The following is a 21,521-nucleotide window of genomic DNA, read 5'->3' as shown; positions in this document are numbered from 1 at the left end:
ACCACAGACTACACTAAAGTGTAACCAAGTGTGCCATTGAAGCCACATCCCTGAAATGAGATTATGCAGGTTGGTATGTCTATGATCTAATGGGATTTTCACACACAACACAACAGTCTCTAGAGTTTACACAAAATATGTAGATCAATAGTGTCTTTTGAGTTTGTACTCATGAATTTGAACAAAATGTATGTATTAATACGTACAAACAATGATATGTTAAAAAAACGACAAGGAAAAAAAGTATTCGGCCACTATACAGTGGGTGAAATAAGTATTGACTGTATCAACATTTTTTTCAGTAAATATATTTCCAATGAGGCTATTCATATGAAATTTTCACTAGACTTTGGTATTAACTCAAGAAATCCAGTCATACAAAAATCCAAACATTAAAGTCCATAAATTAAGTTATGTGTAATAAAGAGGAACGACACAGGGAACAAGTATTGAAAATGCTAACAGAAATGTATTTAATACTTAGTGAAGAAGCCTTTGTTTGTAATGACAGCTTCAAGATGCTTCCTGTATGAAGAAATTAATCAGCCGAAGTATTCAGGTGTGATTTTGGCCCATTCTTCTAAACATCTTGTTCAATTGGATTCAAGTCAGGTGACTGACTGGGTCATTCTAACGCCTTGATTTTTTTTTCTCTGAAACCAATTGAGTTTCCTTTGCTGTATGCTTTGGATCATTGTCCTGCTGGAAGGTCCACCCACATCTCATCTTCATCATCCTGGTGGATGGCAGCAGATTCTTCTCTAGAATCTCCCGGTAAAGGGCTCCATTCATTGTTCTTTCAATTATATGGAGTCTGCCAGTACCATGCAATGAAAAACAGCCCCACACCATGATGCTTCCACCTCCAAACTTCACTGTTGGCATAGTGTTTTTCAGGGTGATGTGCAGTGTCATTTCTTCTCCAAACATGGTGTAGTATGACAGCCAAAAAGTTCAATTTTGCTCTCGTCTGACCAGACTACACTCTCCAAGTATTTCATAGGCTTGTCCAAATGAGTGTAGCAAACTTTAAACGAGCTTCAATATGCCTTTTCTTTAGTAAAGGAGTCTTGCGAGGTGAGCATTAGCAGTGGAGTGCATTGCCTATTGTTTTCTCTGTGACGATGGCACCTGCTGCCTCCAAGTGTTTCTGGAGCTCTTTCCGAGTGGACCTTGGGTCTTGGGATACTCTTATTCTTCTTACTCCCTGGTCAGAAATCTTGCAAGGGACTCCTGTGCGTGGCTGATTGATGACAGAGGGATGTTGCTTCTACTTGGGGATAATGGCCCCAATGGTGCTTACTGGAAGATTCAGAAGTTTTGAAATACGTCTGTATCCGGTTCCATCAATATGTTTTGCAGCATTAAGATTGCTAAGGAGAACTCTTTGCTTTTACCCATCATGAGATGTTTCTTGTGTGACAAGCCTTTTTATAGACCTTCAATTTACTATCCCAGCTGATATTAACTTGAACAGACAGGAGGTATAATTACTTTCTAACTACTTATGGATTTCAGTTGGGTCCTTGCCTTACCTTGCCTTGGAGAGCTGCTTTTTCTTAGCGTGTTCAGTACTTTTTTCCTGTGTCATTCAACTTTATTACACATAACTTTATTTACTTTTATTTATTTTCTTTATTTACAGCATCATTTATCCTGTATATACAGTGGGGGAAATAAGTATTGAATGTTGTGAATTTTTTATATTTGCAGATTTCTTGAGTTAATACTTATGTCTGGTGAAAATGTCATGTGAATATATTTACTGAAAAAATGTTGACACATTCAATACTTATTTCCCCCACTGTATATACAGGATAAATGATGCTGCAATTGGTTGGGAAGATTTCACACAACAAGTAGCAATCATGGCATAAAGTTTTCAGGCACAACATTATTAAACAATAATCAAATGAAAATAGCTACAGAATCATAGCAAACACCTTAAACATCCCTTTAAGTATAATGGGTTAGATAATACACTATGCAGGTGCAAAGTTGATGGAACCACAATTAATCATCCCTAGACAGGTGCGTCATGCAAGATTTCACAAAACACTCTCAGACTAATGACAAAGAAAGTAAGAGAGAAGACAGAAGCCAGCAGTTGCTTGAAAAGTGTTGCAGGATGACCTGAAAGCAGCAGGAACAACAGTTACAGTGATTCTTGAAAGCATGTGAACCTTTTAGAATTTGCTATATTTCCACATAAATATGACCTAAGGCATCATCAAATTTTAGCAAAAGTCCTAAAAGAAGATAAAGAGAACCCAATTAAACAAATGAGACAAAAAATTATACTTGGTCACTTATATATTGAAGAAAATGATACAATATTACATATCTGTGAGTGGCAAAAATATATGTGACCTTTTGCTTTCAGTATCTGGTGTGCTGCATGACCCACTTTCTCTTGAGATTCAGTTCACGGACAGATGTCATGTCATTTTTCTAAAGAATTCACTTGTATAATTCAGAATTCATTGTTCTATAAATGATGGCAAGCCATCCTGGCCCATATCCAGAAAAACAGGCCCAAAACATGATACTACCACCATCATTTTTCACAGATGGGATAAGGTTTGTATGCTGGAATACAGTGTTTTCCTTTCTCCAAACATAACGCTTCTCATTTAAATCAAAAATGACTATTTTTGTCTCATTCGTCCACAAAACATTTTTCAATAGCATTCCGGCTTGTCCACGTTATCTTTAGCAAACTGCAGAGGGGCAGCAATGTTCGTTTTTGGAGAGTAGTGGTTTTCACCTTGCAATCCTGCCATGCACACCTATGCTCAGTGTTCTCCTGATGGTGGACTCATGAACATTAACATTAGCCAGTGTGAGAGAGGCCTTTAGTTGGTTAGACGTTATCTTGGGTTCCTATTTCAATTGCTTTTGTTTGATTTGTTCATTGCAAACAGCTGAAAGTCTGTAAATTTTGACAATAAATCTGATTTGCAATGGGGGTTGAATAATTTTGATTGCAACTGTATGTTTGCCACTCACAGATATGTATTATTGGATCAATTTCCTTAATAAATAAATGACCAAGTGTAATATATTTGTCTCATTAGTTTAATTGGGTTCTCTTTGTGTACTTTTAGGAGAAAATCTGATGATGTTTAGGTCATATTTATGTATATGTATAGAAAATTCTAAAAGGTTCACAAACTTTCAAGCACCACTGTACACTGAGATTAACAAACAATGGAATGAAATACAGTTATCTCCGTTCCTACACCCCACACAAATCTCTGCTAAAAAATAAAAAGAAGCACAGAAATGTACATCTCAAAGCATTTAGCTCATCATGTTTGAAGAAAAAAGGGTTTCTCATACAGTATGTTCCCAAGAACACCATGCACAGAGTGAAGTACAGGTGTGGGAGCATCGTGATATGGGGCTGTTTCTCTGCTAACAGTACTGCAGCATTGAAGGAAACATGAATGGAGCGAGGTATCATGGCATATTACAGTACAATGTAATCTCTTCAGCTAAGAAACTGAATCTGTGCCGAAGACATTTAAAAAAGACAACGAACACCAAAATACAGCCGAAATAACCTTGTAACCTTGGGGAATGAAGATGATTTGCCAAGAGAAATTGGTTAAAATTTAACCACAATGCTGCAAAAAGCGAATTATTTCCTACCGTAGATGGCTCAAAGATGTAATTATAAACAACAGCTTTGCAGCAAAGCACTAATGTTAATTCATGGTGTTTGAATATCCATTCCCCAATCAGTTAAGTTTTTTTTAAACATATCTATTTTATGATTATGAATACAATTTTTTTTTCATATTCATAAGAACAAAGCCACAAGACATTATGTGTGTAGATAAGAAGGATATATATGCACTGGAAGTATATTTAGAACAAAAACAATAGTGTCTGAATACTCATTTCCCCTCACTGTATAATGCTGCTGTATAAAACATTTATGATAGAGGAGGCAAATTACTGGAAGCTCTATAAGGAAAGACCTAGAACCCGCAAACATGAATGAACGTTGCTCTACTGTTAAGTACATTGCACTCCAGACTGGTTAGTAAGAGGGGATTAAAATCATCAGGGACAGAGTCATCCGTCAGAGCTAAGGACCAGGATTTCTCCGATGTCAGAGACAGAACTTCCATCTCAGCTAGGGGGATCTAAAGAGGAAGAGATGAGGCCAAGGTGAGAACAGAGCCCATCTGGCCACAAGCAATTAGAGATACAAATCGTCACACACTCACACAGGAATGTCTTGTGCCAGAATAAAGAATCCTTTTCTAATGATCCATTTTCAGTTGTTCAACATTTGCTATTTTATACAACAAAAAATAATTGCAATATATAAAAAGACAATACTTCTGTCTATTTATGTAAAGCAGGATTTCTGTTATTGGCATTTTCACCCATCTCAGGTTTCCAGAATGTTGAAATGCTGTGTCAGTCAGATTCAGTGATTGACTGGCACAGATAGTTTTAGCTGAGTTACTGAAACAAATTGCAGAAGATGCAATCTAAAGACATTAAATAATCTGAAATTGCATCAAAAAGCTTTTAACATGACACATTTTGCAAACTTAACAAAAAATTTTCTGCAAAGCTAACAGAGAATTCTGCAAAAAATGTGGATATTTCTACAGCAATCCATTTCACTGATCCTCACTTTATGACATTCAGGCCCAGACAGTAAAGTTTTAGCTAAACAAACTTACAGAAGTGTTTGTTAAATTAAACTAAAATTCTCAAATTCAATATTTTGATATTGTATTCATTAAAAAAAAAAGAAACCGAGTTATCTTAGAGCAGATTTTTTTTTAAATAATTACTTGTGAGCACAAACCCCAGTGTTCACAGAGAAAGACAGAAAGGCCAAAGAGAGAGAGAGAAAGCATGGTGTTAGGCAGCAGGGTGCACAGGGGAGCCATTGACCTGTTTCTCACTGCAGTACTTGCTGGGGAGAGGGGGCAGAGCGTAGTAGTGGCAGATGGAGCCAGAAAGGTTGTCCATGAGGCTGAGCTCTCCTTCCAGTGAGCCCTGGATCACCAGGGATACCGAGTCAAACATGGGCCTCCGCTACAGACCCAGCCATTTGCAGACAGAAAAAAAAACAGAAAGAGAGAGAGCAGACAGAGACACAGGCAGAGGAAAAGAGAGGGAGTGTGAAAGCAACAGTGCACAGACAGTAGAAGCAAGGAAGGAGAGAAGTTCATAGACAACAGTTCAAGAGGCCACATGGAGATTAGACATATATGTAAAGAGAACCAAGAAAGCAGAATACAGTAATTAAGACCTTCAGTATAATATAATATACCATCCACTTACCTTATTTTGTGTGATTAAATAATTAATATCTACAGGTTTTAGTACAGTTTAATGATTATGTATGCACAAATTGTTAATTGTAAGACCTGGATTTATTTATAAGTAATTTCCTCAAATTTGAATCTCACATTCACACTAACAAAGCAAATTATGCAATGTAATTATAGTACTAGGGTAAAGTATACACTGATAATGTGCAAAACTTCCCATAACATTTACTGTACAGTACTGCAAACACAGTAGTCAGATCGCTGGTGTTAGAAACCATACTCCATCTATACTTCACTGGAGCCCAGCGGTTCCCAAATATTTTGGGCAAACAAAAAAATTGACATTATGAATTTTCTGTGACCTCGAGCCTTGACCACCCTCTATAACATTTGAACATTTTATTATGCCAGTAACATGCATTTGTTGCCAGGGTGTGTCTGATTTCACCTGACATGAAGCAGTCTGGTTTATATTTGACACATGATTTTGCATGGGCATGCAGAAGTAGCAGCAATGTGAGTGGCATTATTCACACACATCACGAATATTAAAAGCGAGGTCCACAAGATGGTATGTCAGAGCACAGATTTCTGTTGTCATCATGATTTTTGCTGGGCTGCATCTCAAAAAACAAAAACAATTACATTCAAAAGTATTTACTAATCTAGAAAATACTAAAACTGGTTAGTGTTAATAATCAGTAACGTTCTCGAATAATATACGAAATGTTGTAGAAGTTGAAGGAGTATGGAAGTTGAGACATAATGCTTGTTTACCAGATGTAGATGGATGGGGAATTTTGTCCATTCTTTTTCCTGAACTACACTGGTGCAGCATATCAGTATACCGAATAAGACTAAAATAGCACATATTAACTTAAACGTGAAAATAAAATAAAAATAAATGAATGAAACAAAAGAGGAGATTGTGATTTTCTCACTAAATGTCACTAAATGCAAATTGGCTGTGCTGTGATTATGAAGAAAATCAAGATTACAGAAACTTTGTAACTCTGGAGTGAATTTTCAGTTTTTTTAAGAATATGAAAACATTTACACACAACTTTATTAAAGGATTGATAAATGAGGCCTATTGTGCAATATTGGTATATATTAGCTAAACCTTTATTACTGTATTAGGATTATTCTTGGCTATGTAGATAAGCACTAATGATGCCTAATTCATACTATTAAATAACCCATTAATCTTAGTATATAAACTATAGGTGCAGTATACTATATGTGTACTGTAAGAACTGGGCAGTTTATGAAATTATACATTATGAAATTATGATTATTTTTTAAACAAGGTGAATGTTTTTATCAACTAATATTTATCAGTAAAAGATCAAGACCTAAAGAATATATTATAAATGTTTAGAACATGCCCTAAACACTATCCATACTAACACTATAATAAAGGATGTATAAATGATTGTGGAAACTGATTATATAAAATTACATTCAATATTTTATACATTTAAATATAGTATACATGTCCTGTTGGAGTGAATGTGAGCATGTGTAATTTCACATGTAATTACCGACGTAATATTTCTTGATAACTACATATATCTAACACTGAAAGTTAATGTGTATCAATTTATACATACATACAAATCCCACTGTACATAAACCCTTAAAACATACATAGTACTTGAAGTAATATGAAGTGGGCAGTTACCTCAAGTGTGTTAATTAATTCAACCAATAAAAACAGATTGTTTCTTGTGTTCACCGCACCTGAGCCTTGATATACATCCATTTATTCTGCACTACCAAAGATCTCCACTGGGGAGCACAATAACTCTACTGAGACTGTCCACGGCTGCATGCAAACCAAACAGACCTCAGCCAGAGAGTGCTCCACTGAGTTAACTTAACATTAGATGAGGGATAGAAAAATGATGATATGAAGGTCACCATTTACTAAAAAATGGCATTCTAGAAATAGCCAGGCACAACAAAAACAAGCTGATGTATCAGTGCTTTCCCATGGCACCAGAATGACCTCTGGCTGCTTTGCATTTAAAAAAGGAAAACAGCAGGGCCATCTCTAAATGACAGCAAGAAACCAAGAACTGCAGCTGATCGGCAAATTTCAAAAGAAAAAGGAGAGGCAGGATATCAGGCAACATAAAAATTAAAGTGTGAAATGCTGTATTAATGATTTTGCAGTTATGAAAAGATAAAAGAAGTACTACAGCACAATGTTGAAACTTTTCAATAAATTATTAACTCAAATTGTATGGTTTATTTATTTCTCTTATACCATTTCATACTCTATAATCCTTATATTTTTATACAGTAGCATAAATCCTACTGAAAAGTTTGTTTCAAAGATGAGTTCCTTCATAGTAACATTTATTCATGTCCCCACATAAAAATGAATGAATGAAAAAGGGAGCTCCATCATCCTGCTAGGTGGCTTTAAATGGTTTCTGTAATTTCAACACTGTCATTCAATCTAATATACATTGTCTTTAATGCTACTAATAAAGGACAATGAGTTTATGCCTCTTAAGCACGGCTTAGCACATGGGGAGAGAGCTGCTGTCTCCTTCTTCGACTGGCACTGTGGTGTACACCAGACAGATGATGAGAGTCAATGGTCAGCTTGCTCATTCTCTATAGCTGTCACATCTCACATGGTGCCCTGCTTGATGCACAGCTCAGCATTCAAAAACCAGCCAAGGTTTTTCAGCATACTGGACTCTGCTCTATGTGCCATGTGATTCACAGGTTGGGTCTGACTGGGTAATGGCCCTGTGCAAACATGCACAGCTGCTATCCCATACTGAGCAAGCAAAGCTCCCTTAGTATCTGCCAAATCATGTTAATGTCAGTATGCTGCCTACAGAGTGATACAAATCCACCAACACATAATACAGTATTAGTTTCACTCACCTGTAATGGAGGCTCCAGACCTTGAGGCTGGTCTGTCTTGTGTGCTGTTGAGTCTCTGCGTATGGGTGCTGATGGGCTGTCTGGGGGATAACCTCTGTCCTGTGAGGCTCTGGAGATCCAGTGAGGCCCTGCAGGCCCACCTATGTCTCGCAGGGCCAGAGGGGAAATGTGTACTCCAGTCATCCCCCCATCTCCACCTGCTGCTTCCAGCTCCATTTCTGCCTCTAGCTCAGCCTCCTCCTTAGCCTCTTTGTTGCTCTCTTCCAGGTGCTTCATGAGGACGGCGATTACAACGTTGACCAACACAAACTGAGCCGTCAGCACAAAGGACACAAAGTAGATGGGAGACACCACTGTGTTGTAGCATGTTCCAGTGTCATGAGCGCAGTCTCGCAGTGTGTCCTGGAATGTACACATAGACTCATAGGTTTGCATGAAAAATTACTACACCAGCATAGGTAAATCTAAGCTGATTTACTAAAAGTCTTTTAAATGTGAAAAAATAGTACATCTTGACCCTTTTGGCAATTCTGCCTTAATAAATATGGGAGTGAACCTAAAAATTAAAAATGCAGTGTTTATGCAAATAGATAAAAATAAAACCATATTTAGTCTCAGTAATGAGAATAATGAGAAAAGTTAAGAGTTCAAAATAATGGGAAAGTTCCTCAAAATTGGACTAGCTTTCCTGGCATAGGCTTACTTTTATATTTAATATTCTCAGCACATTCACAACTCTGAGGACAACAGCATTCAAAACGCCTGTAAAACATTTTAATTTACCTATATGTTACCTATAGGTTTAAGTTACCTATATGTCATATGTACCTATAACATATGATATATGTTACCTATATGTAACATTATATAACCGAACACACACTTATTTCAAATGCATTCAACATTGCAGGCATACAGTATGTCTGTAAGTTTTTATTTTGCATTCATATTCTATTTTTGGACACTTTGATGTTTCACCATCTCTAATTCACTATTACGTATACTTGATGTGTGATTTCCATTTATGTGTCAAGATTTACTCTTCTGGGAAATCATTCTTGGCCATCAAGAACAATCATCACCCACAATAAACATATTTAAATGTCATTTTCTTCCATTTTAACCGAATGTGACATCATTTAGATACCATTTGTTATTTTCTTAAATCGCCCACTGACTACATGCAATTTATCAGAGCACACCAGTGAGATAAAACGTCTTTATTGGGGATCTAAGTAAATCAGGGACTCACAACAACAATGACTTTTATGGCTCCCCAATGAGGCACATAAAGAGCATGTGAAAATGACTGTGAACCTCAACTAAAGTTCAGATGATGTACAAAATGGTGAATCAGACATAATAAATGTACCTTCATAATGCCGTTCCAATTGTCCCCAGTGGATACACGGAACAGCAGGAGAAAGGCCATACCAAAGTTCTTGAATGTGGCGTAGCGCCCAAGGCCCTCACAGGGGTGCAAATCATCACATACTACAATTCAAACAGCATGGATCACAAATATATTTACATTCAGTGCCATAAATTAGTGTATACCTTCTCAAAAAAAGGTTTAATCTAGAACCCCAAATAGTTCTTTGGAGTGTCTCTCTAGGGAAACCATTAAAAGTTTTAAGTATGTAGAACTAAAACAGAGGATTTTCCCTATCAGAGACAATTCAACATAGAATGCCTTTAGGAATATGAGAACCCTTAAAGATTATTTTTTCTTTAAGGCTGTACACTTTAGTAAAGCCGAGTAGGACATTTCTCATTCATACCATATGTACACACAATTTATAAGAGCTTTTGAAAACAGGCCTACACACATTTCAACATAATCCACTTAAGTCAGTTGAAAGAAAACCATCAAACTATCTAACATCAACACCATTGACAAATTAAATGAATTCAATTAAATGATTCAAGTAAGCCATTTAGATCATTGACAGAATAAAAACGCAGATGGTGCATCATCAGGTCTCTATCATAAGTGCTAGACTCTATTAAGGCCTATTGATGGTTTGTGCTTACTCAGATCACCGAACAGTTCTACTCCCAGTGCTGCGAAGATAAAGAAGAGAAGCATGAAGAGAAGACCCAGATTCCCCACCTGTAGAGAGAGAGAGAGAGAGAGAGAGAGAGAGAGAGAGAGCAAGAGAGCAAGAGAGCGAGAAAGAGAGAGAGAGAGACAGAGTGAGATAGAGAGCCAGATCAGTGTTTCTGAAGCATAAAAGGACAGAAAGAACAGATCCAGAAATACCACCTCCTGAGAGCCAAGTAACAAAAGAGCTATGAAGTGAGAGATCTCCAGGCCCATTCCCAGTAATTAGAGCTGAAAGTTCAAAAGTTCATAAGGTTCCTTGAATGGGCTGTATGGGATAAACATACAAAGCAGTAACCATGCACAACCACATGGACAACATAAGTTTGACTTTTAAGGAAAATAAACTTTTAAGCGTGAATAAACTGGAAAATGCTTTGTTCCAGTCCAAGAGTTATAAAAAAAAGATATATTTTCATTGTCTATGGCTGGGCTTTTTCCAACTTTAATGAAGCACATGAGTCCCATGTACAGTACATTTCAGAGGATGACATGGTTATGGATCACTGAACACTTGTATTTATGTCCCTATCTGGGCATGGGGGATGTTTAAACCACTGGCTTCGAGAAACGCAGAGAGAAATGGACATATCCTAAGTATGAGGGCATGTAAGGTAATGATAAATCATCTGCAAAGCTCAGTTCTACCAGGTAAAGTTCTATTTTTACAACATGAAGTACCAAAACAAGAACATAGAGTACTTGCAATTATTTATGCACATTACTCATTCAGAATTGCTACATTATTTATTGAAATTATGACAGTATCCTGTGGTGCAGCATGTACCCAAATCAAAAGGCCTTCGTCGGGGAGCCACAGAGCCCGACAGCATTAGAGAGAGCATGCTGAGCTGCAGAGTTTTTTTTCTTCCTTTGCCTCCTGCTGTATTTGCTATCTTGCCATCGGTCCATATGTAGCATCATTACTTCACTGGCTATGGAAATGAGGCCAGCAGAAAAAAAACAGGTCCTGCAGAAGCTGGCCTTGGAGAAAATGAATGAACCAACACTGGCTCGGATGAAGAACAGACAAAACAGAGTGGTGGTATTACCTGAGGCAGGGCCTGGATCACGGTGTCCAACAGAGCTCGCATTCCCACAGCCATCTTCAAGAGCTTTAACACTAAAAAGAAACAGAGGAGTTTGATGAGGACAGGCTTTATCACATCTCAAATAAAATGTGTGTTACAGTGAGTAGTGGTCAAAGTAAAAGTCTTTGCTTTAATAGCTCCTTCATGGGCTACTCTGTGATGCTGAGGTGAGAGGTGAGAATTTTAATGTGCTGCTTAAGAGAAAGAATGGATTAAAGAGCTATAAAAAGAAGACACGCTAGACACATTTCTTTGTGGTACTTAAATTGTATGTAAATAGGTAGCATGCTTGTATTAATATTAGGGTTGTGATTATGATAGTTTGTAAGTGGGTTGCAGAAGGCCAGATGCCCCTGTTGCTGCATGCATTGAGGACGGCTGGTGGTTTAATTAAGAGAGCGTCTCTAGGAATTTGAATAGAGAGGTAGATTCACACACACACAGACACACCCAAGTTTGTCTTACTATACTTGTGAGGACCTTCCATTTACATAATTATTAATGAATCTAATTAATGCCATGCGAAAAAGTAAACCTAAGCCTAACCTTAACCGCAGTAACAAAAAGGAAATATTTTGTGTGTTTTACTTTATTAAATAAAAGCTGCAATTTGGGGGGGGGGGATCTATGTGGGGATCATCCAATGGTCCCCACAAGGCCATACCTGTCGAGATATTCTTATCCTTGTAGGGACATTTTGTCCCCACCAAAACCTAATCATATGCCCCCCTCAACACACACATGGTTTGTGTTTGCTTGGTTGTCAGTGTTGATGGTATAATCTATAAAAACTCCCAAAGCACATCATTCATTAGGAGCAGAACAACTGGCCAAAACAGATGAGTGCCCCAGATTCTTACTGTGTGTGTGTGTGTGTAGACAGGCTATGTAGACTGAATTTCTCATTTCAGCCATCTGTTCTCTATCTACTCGATGTGCAACTGCTAAACAGTAGCCATACAGATGCTGAAACACTCACTGCAGAGTAGAAGTAAAAGAACCGAGCTCTTTCCAAGCAGAAAAAAAAAATTCAGCAGGGCGGTAGAGCTGATTGAAATCAAATTGGAGACAAAAGGACTAGGATGAGTAATCACCACGGGCAATGCGTAACACCCTCATGATTCGTATGATGGTAGGGTTGATGGGGAGTGAGGCGTTGACCTCGATCTCCTCCAGAGTGATCCCCATAATGGAGAGCAGCACGATAGCTAGATCCAACTGGTTCCACCTGCGGAACACAGGCACATATTATTCAGTACAGTGCATCAAATGAGAATTTCAAAAAGATGACAAGAATCCAATTTTCATAATTTAATAAAGCATTATTCAAGATTATTCAACCACAACGTGATGTCAAAAAGTTCATTTGAACTCAAATTAACGCAATACTTCAGCAGTTTAGATGTACTTGGTGTATCTCAGTTAGACATAAAACTACTTGCCAAAGAATAAATCACTTCCTCTGAGGTCATAAATTTAAGCACTGTCACAGGTGAAGTGTTGCCTAGAGTCTGTTTAAAGGCAAGCCAATTCACAGAGGCCTGTAGCCATGCAAAGGGGTCTTATCAGATATGAGAAATAACTGGAGCAAAATTGATAACACAAATCCTTTCTACATTTCATTCTGGCTTGATTACCTGGAGTGCTCCGATTAAGGTGATCTGTACAGTCTTTGTACATAAACAGAACATTTTGCAGGAAAGACCTGACTAGATTATTTCCCAATAAATAATGACCTTTGGCCAATCACAGTCTTTTTTTTTTTAAGTCATCATTCTTAATAATGCACTTGCAGACTAGTACACAGATGTAGAATGCTGAGAAACAGATGTTTAAATGTTACAGTGCTCCTAGTTGTAAAAAATAATGAAATCTACAGTAGGATGTGTCTTCAATCTATATACCAAGGCTGGTGAAAATCAGATATGGCAAGTTGCTCATTTTGTCAAAACTCGCTCGAATTGAACATTTCATTGTTCAGTATCATTCAAACAGCTTGACACATTAACATTCCTTCAACAACATTTTTTTCTGCACCTGTCTGCCATTTTTTTTTATAGTCTACTAGTGTTTGGACCCCTAAAACAACTGAAGTGTCTAGTGTTACGGTAGTTAAATATTGATGTAATGCATTGTAGAGGTTAATTTATAAAGTAAATACTGAGTATTTAGAAATGTCACTACTTGCTACATACCTGGTTACTCGATTGAAGAAAAATATCAAGCATACGGTATGTAGGTTTGCAAGGACTGAACCAGGAAATGTTATATACAGAATGTCTTTAATGTGTTTAAGCATGACTGAACCAGGAAATGTTATATACAGAATGTCTTTAATACTCAACGAGTATGTGATTATGCATTTATACAGCTACAGTAGTAGTAGCATGATGCCATCTGTGATTTAGTTAAAATCATTAAATTATTACAACTTCAGGTCACATGGAAGTATCTGCATTGTGATGACTGTTAGAGCAGTTGGAAAGCGACCATATGCTTTGGGGTAATGTCCCACTTGTCTTGTAACTGTAATTGGATACTGGACACATTAAGGATGACAACCATAACTATTTTTTCTTAGTTACCTCCCAGTTAGATATGGCTATAATTATTAATGTAATTAAAAGTAATTTTGTAATTAAAAGTGTCAGGATTTTTCAAAGCATGTACAGTCAGGGATCTGTTTAGTTATTAATAATTCCACGAAACACCCTCAGCGCAGATTCATTTTTATAAACTATTTGAATATTAGGTTCATTATTCAAATGTGTACATTAATATTTTGGTTATTTATTGTTGTCATAAAGGTTTTTTATTACCTTTACTCCTTATTACCTCTGACAGAACACATTACGTCCAAGTTGACATTATTTATAGGCCTACTTATTTTTCAGTTATTAAGGTTTGTATGACACCTATTTAATTTAAGGCACCAGTCAATCAGGAAAAAAATAGTATAAAACTATTAACTTTGATAATGGAGGGCTGTAATTTCCACTGCTGTAGCACAATAATCACAGGCCCCATGGCTATGTGCCACGGAACCCACTTTAAGAACCACTGGAGTAGAATATAACTTTTACATCAGTAAGTTTTTCACTTAGACATTCTCAGACATCCTGGTGTATTTTGTGGTTTATTCATAAACTTCACTCTGTATCTCATACCTGTCTTTGAAGAAACGTCTGAATCCAAATGCCACAAGTTTGAAGACAGACTCCAGCACAAAGATAATAGTGAAAATGTAGTTGCAGATTTTCAGCGCTTCATCGAGCACCTGCAAAACATTGAGATTTTAAAAGCATATGAGATTTTAAAAAATTTGATTTTTTTTTTGAAAAGTGGAAGGATTTTCTTTTAGCTGCTGAAATAATTTATTTTTAATAACACTTTATAATATGTCCCTCCAACTATCACTAAGACAAATGCTGTACGAAAGAAAAAGTAGGAAAAATACTGCTCTGGGCTGTGTAATCAGCATCAGAAAATCTTCAACAGGGCCCAGCTGCATTAATCAATCACGACACTACAAATGCGTTGTTAGCAACAGCCTCCACTACAAAACCGCCTAAGAAAATGAAGAGTACTAAAGAGACCTAGGAGATTCAAAAGGCTTGTAAACTGATGCCATCTTGCTTTACTTCTACTATAATAATATAATGTACAAGAAATATCTATATAAAACATAATACTCCGATGTCTGTTTGCCTGGATTTCGATCCAACATAGCACTTGGACACATTTTACAAAATACAATCAGAGGAGCCAATGCAATGTTTTCTGATCTGGCATCAGATGTGTAACTACTTGAGGTGGCAGCTCAGTGGTTAAGCCTTTGGGCTACTGATTAAAATGTTGTAGGTTCAAATCTCTGCACCAGCAAGTTGCCACTGAAGGTCTCTGAATAAGAATCTTAATCTACTCTGCCCAAAGTCACTTTCTATCAAATATGTAAATGTACTTATGTGGAAAAATTTGCACCCACGCTGGTGCTTTCTTGTAGACAATGGTTTTGAACTGATGTTTGGATAGTCCTGAAGGAAGAACGTGTATGGTGGTTAAATTAGAAAGTAATTAGTTAGATCACCACATTACTTATATTATATAAAAATAAAATTATATAGAGTCCCTAAAATATTACTTATTAAATACATAATTTATCTTATATGCATAATTTATTTATGAATTTTTCTTCATTTTCATGAAAGGTGCTAGTGTTCTGGACACTACAGCCAGAGACAATTTCAGATGTATACTGCCTGGCACTAAAAGCAGAAAATGTTCCATATCAAGAAATACCAGATTACCACACTCTAATTATAACCAAAACAAAAAAGAACTCTCCCGTTCCCCTTCCCACACTATACTGCTAACAAAAACAGCCATCTATTTATAACCACAGGTCAGCAGGGATGAACTCCATTACCAACAGGGTCAAAGCCTGGGAAACCCTCTGGCAGTGATGAGCACTAACAGGGGAGGTAAATAGCAGCTTGCTTGGTAAAACTCCCAGGAAGAAGCTACAGTTTTGCCACTGCATTAGTGGCTCAGTCATCTGGATAACCAGTAAGCTATCATTGAGTTTCTGCTAAAGGATAATACATATCTGTGATGAGAAGGGAGGATAAGCCTGTGGTTTTCAGAGGACTGTCTTTGCTGCTGACTGATTAGAAGCTCTTTATTTTTATTTCCCCCCCTTTTCTCAGACTTTTCATTATTGCATCACTGTTCATTCTTGAAATATTTATAAATTTACGATAATTTATAAACATCATGAAAAAAGTGACCTTCAGTGAAATATATCTGAAAAACGTTGCAAAATGTAAAGGATTAATTGTAAAACCACTCTAAGTTCTGAAGGTTGATAACTCAATGGATTTTATATTTGTATTCTATATTCACAACTTGTACTTGTGCTGTTGTATTACTATGTAGGGATAATTGAATATTCATGAGTAATATGCCATCTTAGAGGTCAATAAAAGAGCACCTAAGCATAATAATACAATGCAAAATGTAAAGCTAACTCACCTTACAACAAAACAGCAAGAAAAATATGTAATTCAATTAGTACCTTACAATGATGGCTATAAAGAGGACAAAACAGTAATATAATGTTATGGAATATAATTGGCCATTAGTAATTAGTTAATGAGATGGCACTTTTCCAAATCATCTTGACTCCATGGGCCTACCTTGGGCTGTTGGTAGTGCTCCATGGACATAGTGATGACATTGAGGCCTATGACGATGGTGATGAAAAGATCCAGGTAGTGGCTAGTGCACATCTTGTGGATGAGGCGACGAGTGGGAGAGTAGTCAGAGTAGTAAGGCTTACACTGAGCCTCTGTCATGAAGAACCCATAAGGACCGGGGGGGAGGAGGTGGAGGCAAGCATGAGATTAGGTTACATACAGAGGCACTTGTCAAGAAGACACACATACCCATGAGAAAGAGGAAGGAGGAAAAGGATAGAAAGAGAAGCTTGAAGACTAATGAAAGAAACAGAAGAAAAAGGTCCTTCAGCAATCCTCAGGATCAGAGTCCAGGACGGAAGAGCGGTCCATTTTAACATGATCACTCATAGCCCCACCATCTCATGAACACATACACCCTATCAGAACTCAGTTATTTTAATTGGCTTTCCTGAGACTCATGTGCATCTTTTGTCTGAAAGGTTTTCAAACATGACCAAATTCTGATTTGGATTTGGAGTCATTAAATGGTACTTCTATTCTGTGGCTTCAAGTGGTCTATTAGTAAAATCCTATACTATTCCACATGAACCAGGCTCTACTTTTTTTGGAGCTTTAATGTGAGGATGGCATGGGACAAAATAAGAGAGAGGTGAAAAGGCATGGAGGGCTTGCAGAGCAGCAGGGATCAGTGGACTTATTACTCCAGCACACAGGCTGGACTCCTGGCAGAAGCTGTGCTCCACCATTCTCTTGTCAGACCACTATGCAGACTGACCCTAAAGCCCTGGCACCATGTGTCCAATTGCAAGAACAGGTGCTGCCTGGCTCTGCTTTTTTTAAAAATAGTGCCACATCAACACTATTCATTTAGTTGTATGGCTGCTCCCCGCTGGATTTAGTGCTTTCTGAGTGAGGGTAATTTGGAGCAAATTTAGTCTGAGAAGCTAATAGTCCTTGTTGGGACAGTCATACATATGCATGCACAGACAATCACTTTTTATATACACATACATCAATGTCTGGGGATTAATGCTCTGTGGGGATTTATGGGACTGACAGTGGATCCTGCTGTGGGTACCTGCACTGTAGCCCCCGCTATAGATTATACAGAGAGCTTATTGGCAGCAGAGTACAGACAAAAGGAAACTTTGGGAAGCCTCCATGTCACTAAAAAAAGTGTTAATGTCTTTCTGTGTGTTGACTAAAGAGCTGTCTGCTCTTAGAACTGTCTGCCATTATGCATGCACATGAAAATTGTACACCCTTTAGCATGAGGGCTTGGAAGCGGATACCAGTTAGACCCATGCTGTGCATAATTAACACAGGGTCACAATATGGGCTCTGGCTTATACTGCCTAACTGGAGCTGTTTTTTGTGCTCTCAAATGTGCTGACTTTAGAATTTCACAATTCCAAACTAAATGGCCCAACATGGGCAAAACTTTTACCTCCTTTTCATAGAATGGAACAGGCCTCACAATATAGCCTGCCTTTGTGAATGCTACAATATAAAATCCAGGGGGACAAACAAAGCAGGGCAGACTGCTCCAATTCTAGGGTGCTCGATTACTGAGACAGTTCAGAACCAGGGCATGGCGTCTCTGGGTGGGGACGCTTTTCTGCTTACAGGTGCACCTGGCTGCTTTTGAAGAGGTTGGCTCCCATATGACCTCACTGTTGCTCTGCCTTCCTCTTTTCATCCTTGATGAGAAGCTCTCCCTCTCTTATTTCATTCTGACAAAACATGCACACATATATGCTCCCATATGCTCTCTTATATAGAGAGATCACTAGTAAATAGATGAGAGAGAGAGATTTCACCACAATCAAATTTCTTTCGGGCTAATGAGTACTGCACCAAGAATGTATGATTCTTCTGTATTGGCTTGTGCACTACATAGCCAATTTGTGGCCTGCCAATGATGGCTAAAGAAGGGAAACAGGTGCAAGGAGCCAAATTTGCCACTAAAACCCCAACCTTTCACTCCACTCCCTGGAGAGGGTGAGAAGCTTGGCATGCCACATATGGAAAATGGATTAAATTTGTGTTCTTTTGGCAGATGTGCCCCTCTGATGTCAGCCTATTGAAATGTTTCAAAGCAAACAGCCACATATGTATCAGCCAAGTCAGCTTTAAGGAGATTTAAAGTAGAGAGGGGAAATGGTCTGAAACTATTTTTAACCAATGCGAGAGAATGAAACAGTGGTACGGACCATAGCGCTTGGTTCACTCCATCTCCGTCTCTATTTTTGTAGCATAGTCTAATGATACCATAACTGTGACTTAATGGGGCATTTTTGCTTAGATGGCAATTTTATTCCATTCACCCCAATATTTCAAATGAATTTTTTTTTTAATGAATGAATGTTGAACAACAATGTCTTACACTCAAGCATGAGTCACAAGACTTTGGTCAACCATTAAGTAAGTCGGTGCAATACCCATAAAGCCCAAGGAGAGGAGCTTTGATGCATTTCGATGCCTCTGGTGTATTCACTGCATTTAGAGAACATTGACCCTATTTAAACCCAGAGCTCAGGACCTCTTTTGGATCAGTGTAAAAAGTAAACTGTGTTGCCAGAGCAATAAATTGTACTTCCAGTTCCACTGATTTCGTTTATGAGGGAAAAACTAGGCACATATCCAGCATTCTTTTCAAAATGAAAATCAGGCCACTGTACACAGAAGCAACGTGTCCACAGAGAAGAACATCAACATCTACCTCAAGAGCTTGGACAATTGGGAAATACAGACACAGTGTGATGTTATGAATATCATATGGTAAACACCACACAATAAGAAAAAAGACAGTCATCAGGTTATAATGGTTGCATGAATGGTTGTTGTTAAGGATAGGCCCAGGTAGATTTAAATTTAAAATAAACTAAATTATTATTATTATAATATTATAAATGAATTATAAATATGATAAACTACATTAAGACCAATGTATTTTTATGTCCTTATTCCGAAGTGTATTATTTTGATGACCATATCTACTAAAACCCTGCTTTACATGCAGAACACATGGATTCATAATGCTCTAATGAAGATATTGAGCTTCAAATAGTAATTATTTTTTTATGATTAATATAATATTTGTTTGAAATCTACTTCCTCTGTGGTTTATTTTATAGTGTTAGATAATAGTTTATTATTGATCGCACAAACTTATTTGTACTCTCCTCTGTGAGGCTAGTTGTTGAGAAGCATATCTATAGCAGTGAAGGCCTACGAGGGCTTGTCACACACGTAATGCCATAAGCTGAACTGGTTAGTCAGTTCTCACCCACAGCACTCTCTTCCACTTCTTGTTTTAAAAGATGTATCTCTGAGAGTGTATCTCTGGCATTAAGACTGGCAGTAGGCAGCTGGCAGTAAGCAACAGTAGCTGTATTCATCTCTGCACACTGTGATGTGTTTTATTGTATATTATTCCTCTGATCTCATTATTCCCTTTTTACTTGCTTAGAGTACATTAATAATTTAGGAGTACTGTATGTGCAATACACCCACATTACTTTTTGACTGCATACAATCTTTACAATGGTTATAGCTTAGCATTATTTTACTTGCTTAGAGCACATCTTGCATGGTCTTTTGCCTATATTCAGTTTGCTTTTTTTTTTTTTACTATGTAAAATAATTTATTTATCATTTTTGCACTGTGTCTGGGTATTAGTGTGCAACTGTAGGACAAGTAGCACAATTTCACTGTATAAAGATGCTTAAAACACTCTTTATGCACATGACAAACCCTAACCCTAACCCTTTCTGGAGCAGTAAGCTGTGTCTTTGAAATAACATTGTATGGACTGCGTTAATTATGTGCATCCAATGAAAGTGCCAAGATTTAGACCTGTATCTGTATAGAAACACCAAATGAAGTGTAACTAATGTAACATATAATATGTAATCACTACAAAACAGAAAGTGCCTTTCTTTGTCTTAATGTTTCTATGTTGTACATTTTCATGCTCACTTCAGTCCTTGCTAAAGTAGAACCTGTTTGAGATCCCACATAAGTAGGGTAGCATTTATTAGCGCAAATGACATTTGGTAAATTAATGTATTATTTGATGTATCTTATCTATTTTTTCTAAATAATCATTCTTGTTTAAGAGTCAGTATCTTCATTATTTAAATATATTGGGTAGAGAGCCATAACAAAAGGCTGTTTGTGAGTCTATGTGATGTGGGATGTATGTGGAAGTGAACTGAGGCAGATTTTTCATGGGCAGGCTAACACAGCTTGGGGAGTTAGACTAAACACTGAGTGTGTGTGTGTGTGTGTGTGTGTGTGTGTGTGTGTGTGTGTGTGTGTGTGTAGAGGAGATTGCTGAGTGCACTGTAAAGTGCAAGTGAGGTGAAATGCATAAGGAGTGAGTAGACTAACGCTATGGAGGCAAGAAAAACACATAAGGCTGGATGTCTATGAAAGATTAAAAAAAATATGTGGGGTGGAGTGCAGCCATATAACTTAATGATACATCCAGATGAACCTTTCATTCTTGTTTCATTTGTTAGAGATGATTTTGCAACACTAAAACAAGTAATCATTAGTGTGTTCGCAGAATTAATCAATGTCTGTTGGTCACTGGTTCAGTGTGATAAGAGGCATTCTTGCTGATATGTATTAAAATACCAGTGTGTTATTTCCTTTACATTATAGACTACAGTTTTACACTATAAGCCAATACACACTGAGTCAGAAACCAACTGAAAAAAAAGGCAAATTAACATAATCATCAAACATGTTTCTGCTGGATGTCCCAAATTCTGCCCTGTTAACACAGATAAATCAGGGAAAAAAGAGATACAGTAGGAGGATAGTGAGGCAAATGAAGGAATTCAGACAAAGAAATATTAAAGAAAAATAAATCTTATGCCATATATGTCAATGACAGTAATGACA

General features: G+C 37.3%; 1 protein-coding gene across 1 annotated transcript in view; it reads right to left on the bottom strand.

The window, feature by feature from the left end:
• cacna1g (calcium channel, voltage-dependent, T type, alpha 1G subunit) overlaps positions 1 to 21,521 on the bottom strand; it is a 221,427-nt gene that overhangs the window by 13,325 nt on the left and 186,581 nt on the right. The window contains exons 26-32 of the mRNA XM_053639816.1: positions 16,604 to 16,755; positions 14,576 to 14,685; positions 12,503 to 12,636; positions 11,370 to 11,440; positions 10,248 to 10,326; positions 9,586 to 9,707; positions 8,214 to 8,615 (exon numbers count right to left, since the gene is read on the bottom strand). Of these exons, the coding sequence (XP_053495791.1) occupies positions 8,214 to 8,615; positions 9,586 to 9,707; positions 10,248 to 10,326; positions 11,370 to 11,440; positions 12,503 to 12,636; positions 14,576 to 14,685; positions 16,604 to 16,755 (1,070 nt within the window). The remainder of the gene's footprint in view (positions 1 to 8,213; positions 8,616 to 9,585; positions 9,708 to 10,247; positions 10,327 to 11,369; positions 11,441 to 12,502; positions 12,637 to 14,575; positions 14,686 to 16,603; positions 16,756 to 21,521) is intronic.

Source organism: Ictalurus furcatus, chromosome 13 (genome assembly GCF_023375685.1).
Source record: "Ictalurus furcatus strain D&B chromosome 13, Billie_1.0, whole genome shotgun sequence".
Classification (NCBI taxonomy): Eukaryota; Metazoa; Chordata; class Actinopteri; order Siluriformes; family Ictaluridae; genus Ictalurus; species Ictalurus furcatus.
The sequence above is the reverse complement of the archived record's forward strand: the minus strand, read 5'-3'. Positions and strand labels throughout refer to the sequence as shown.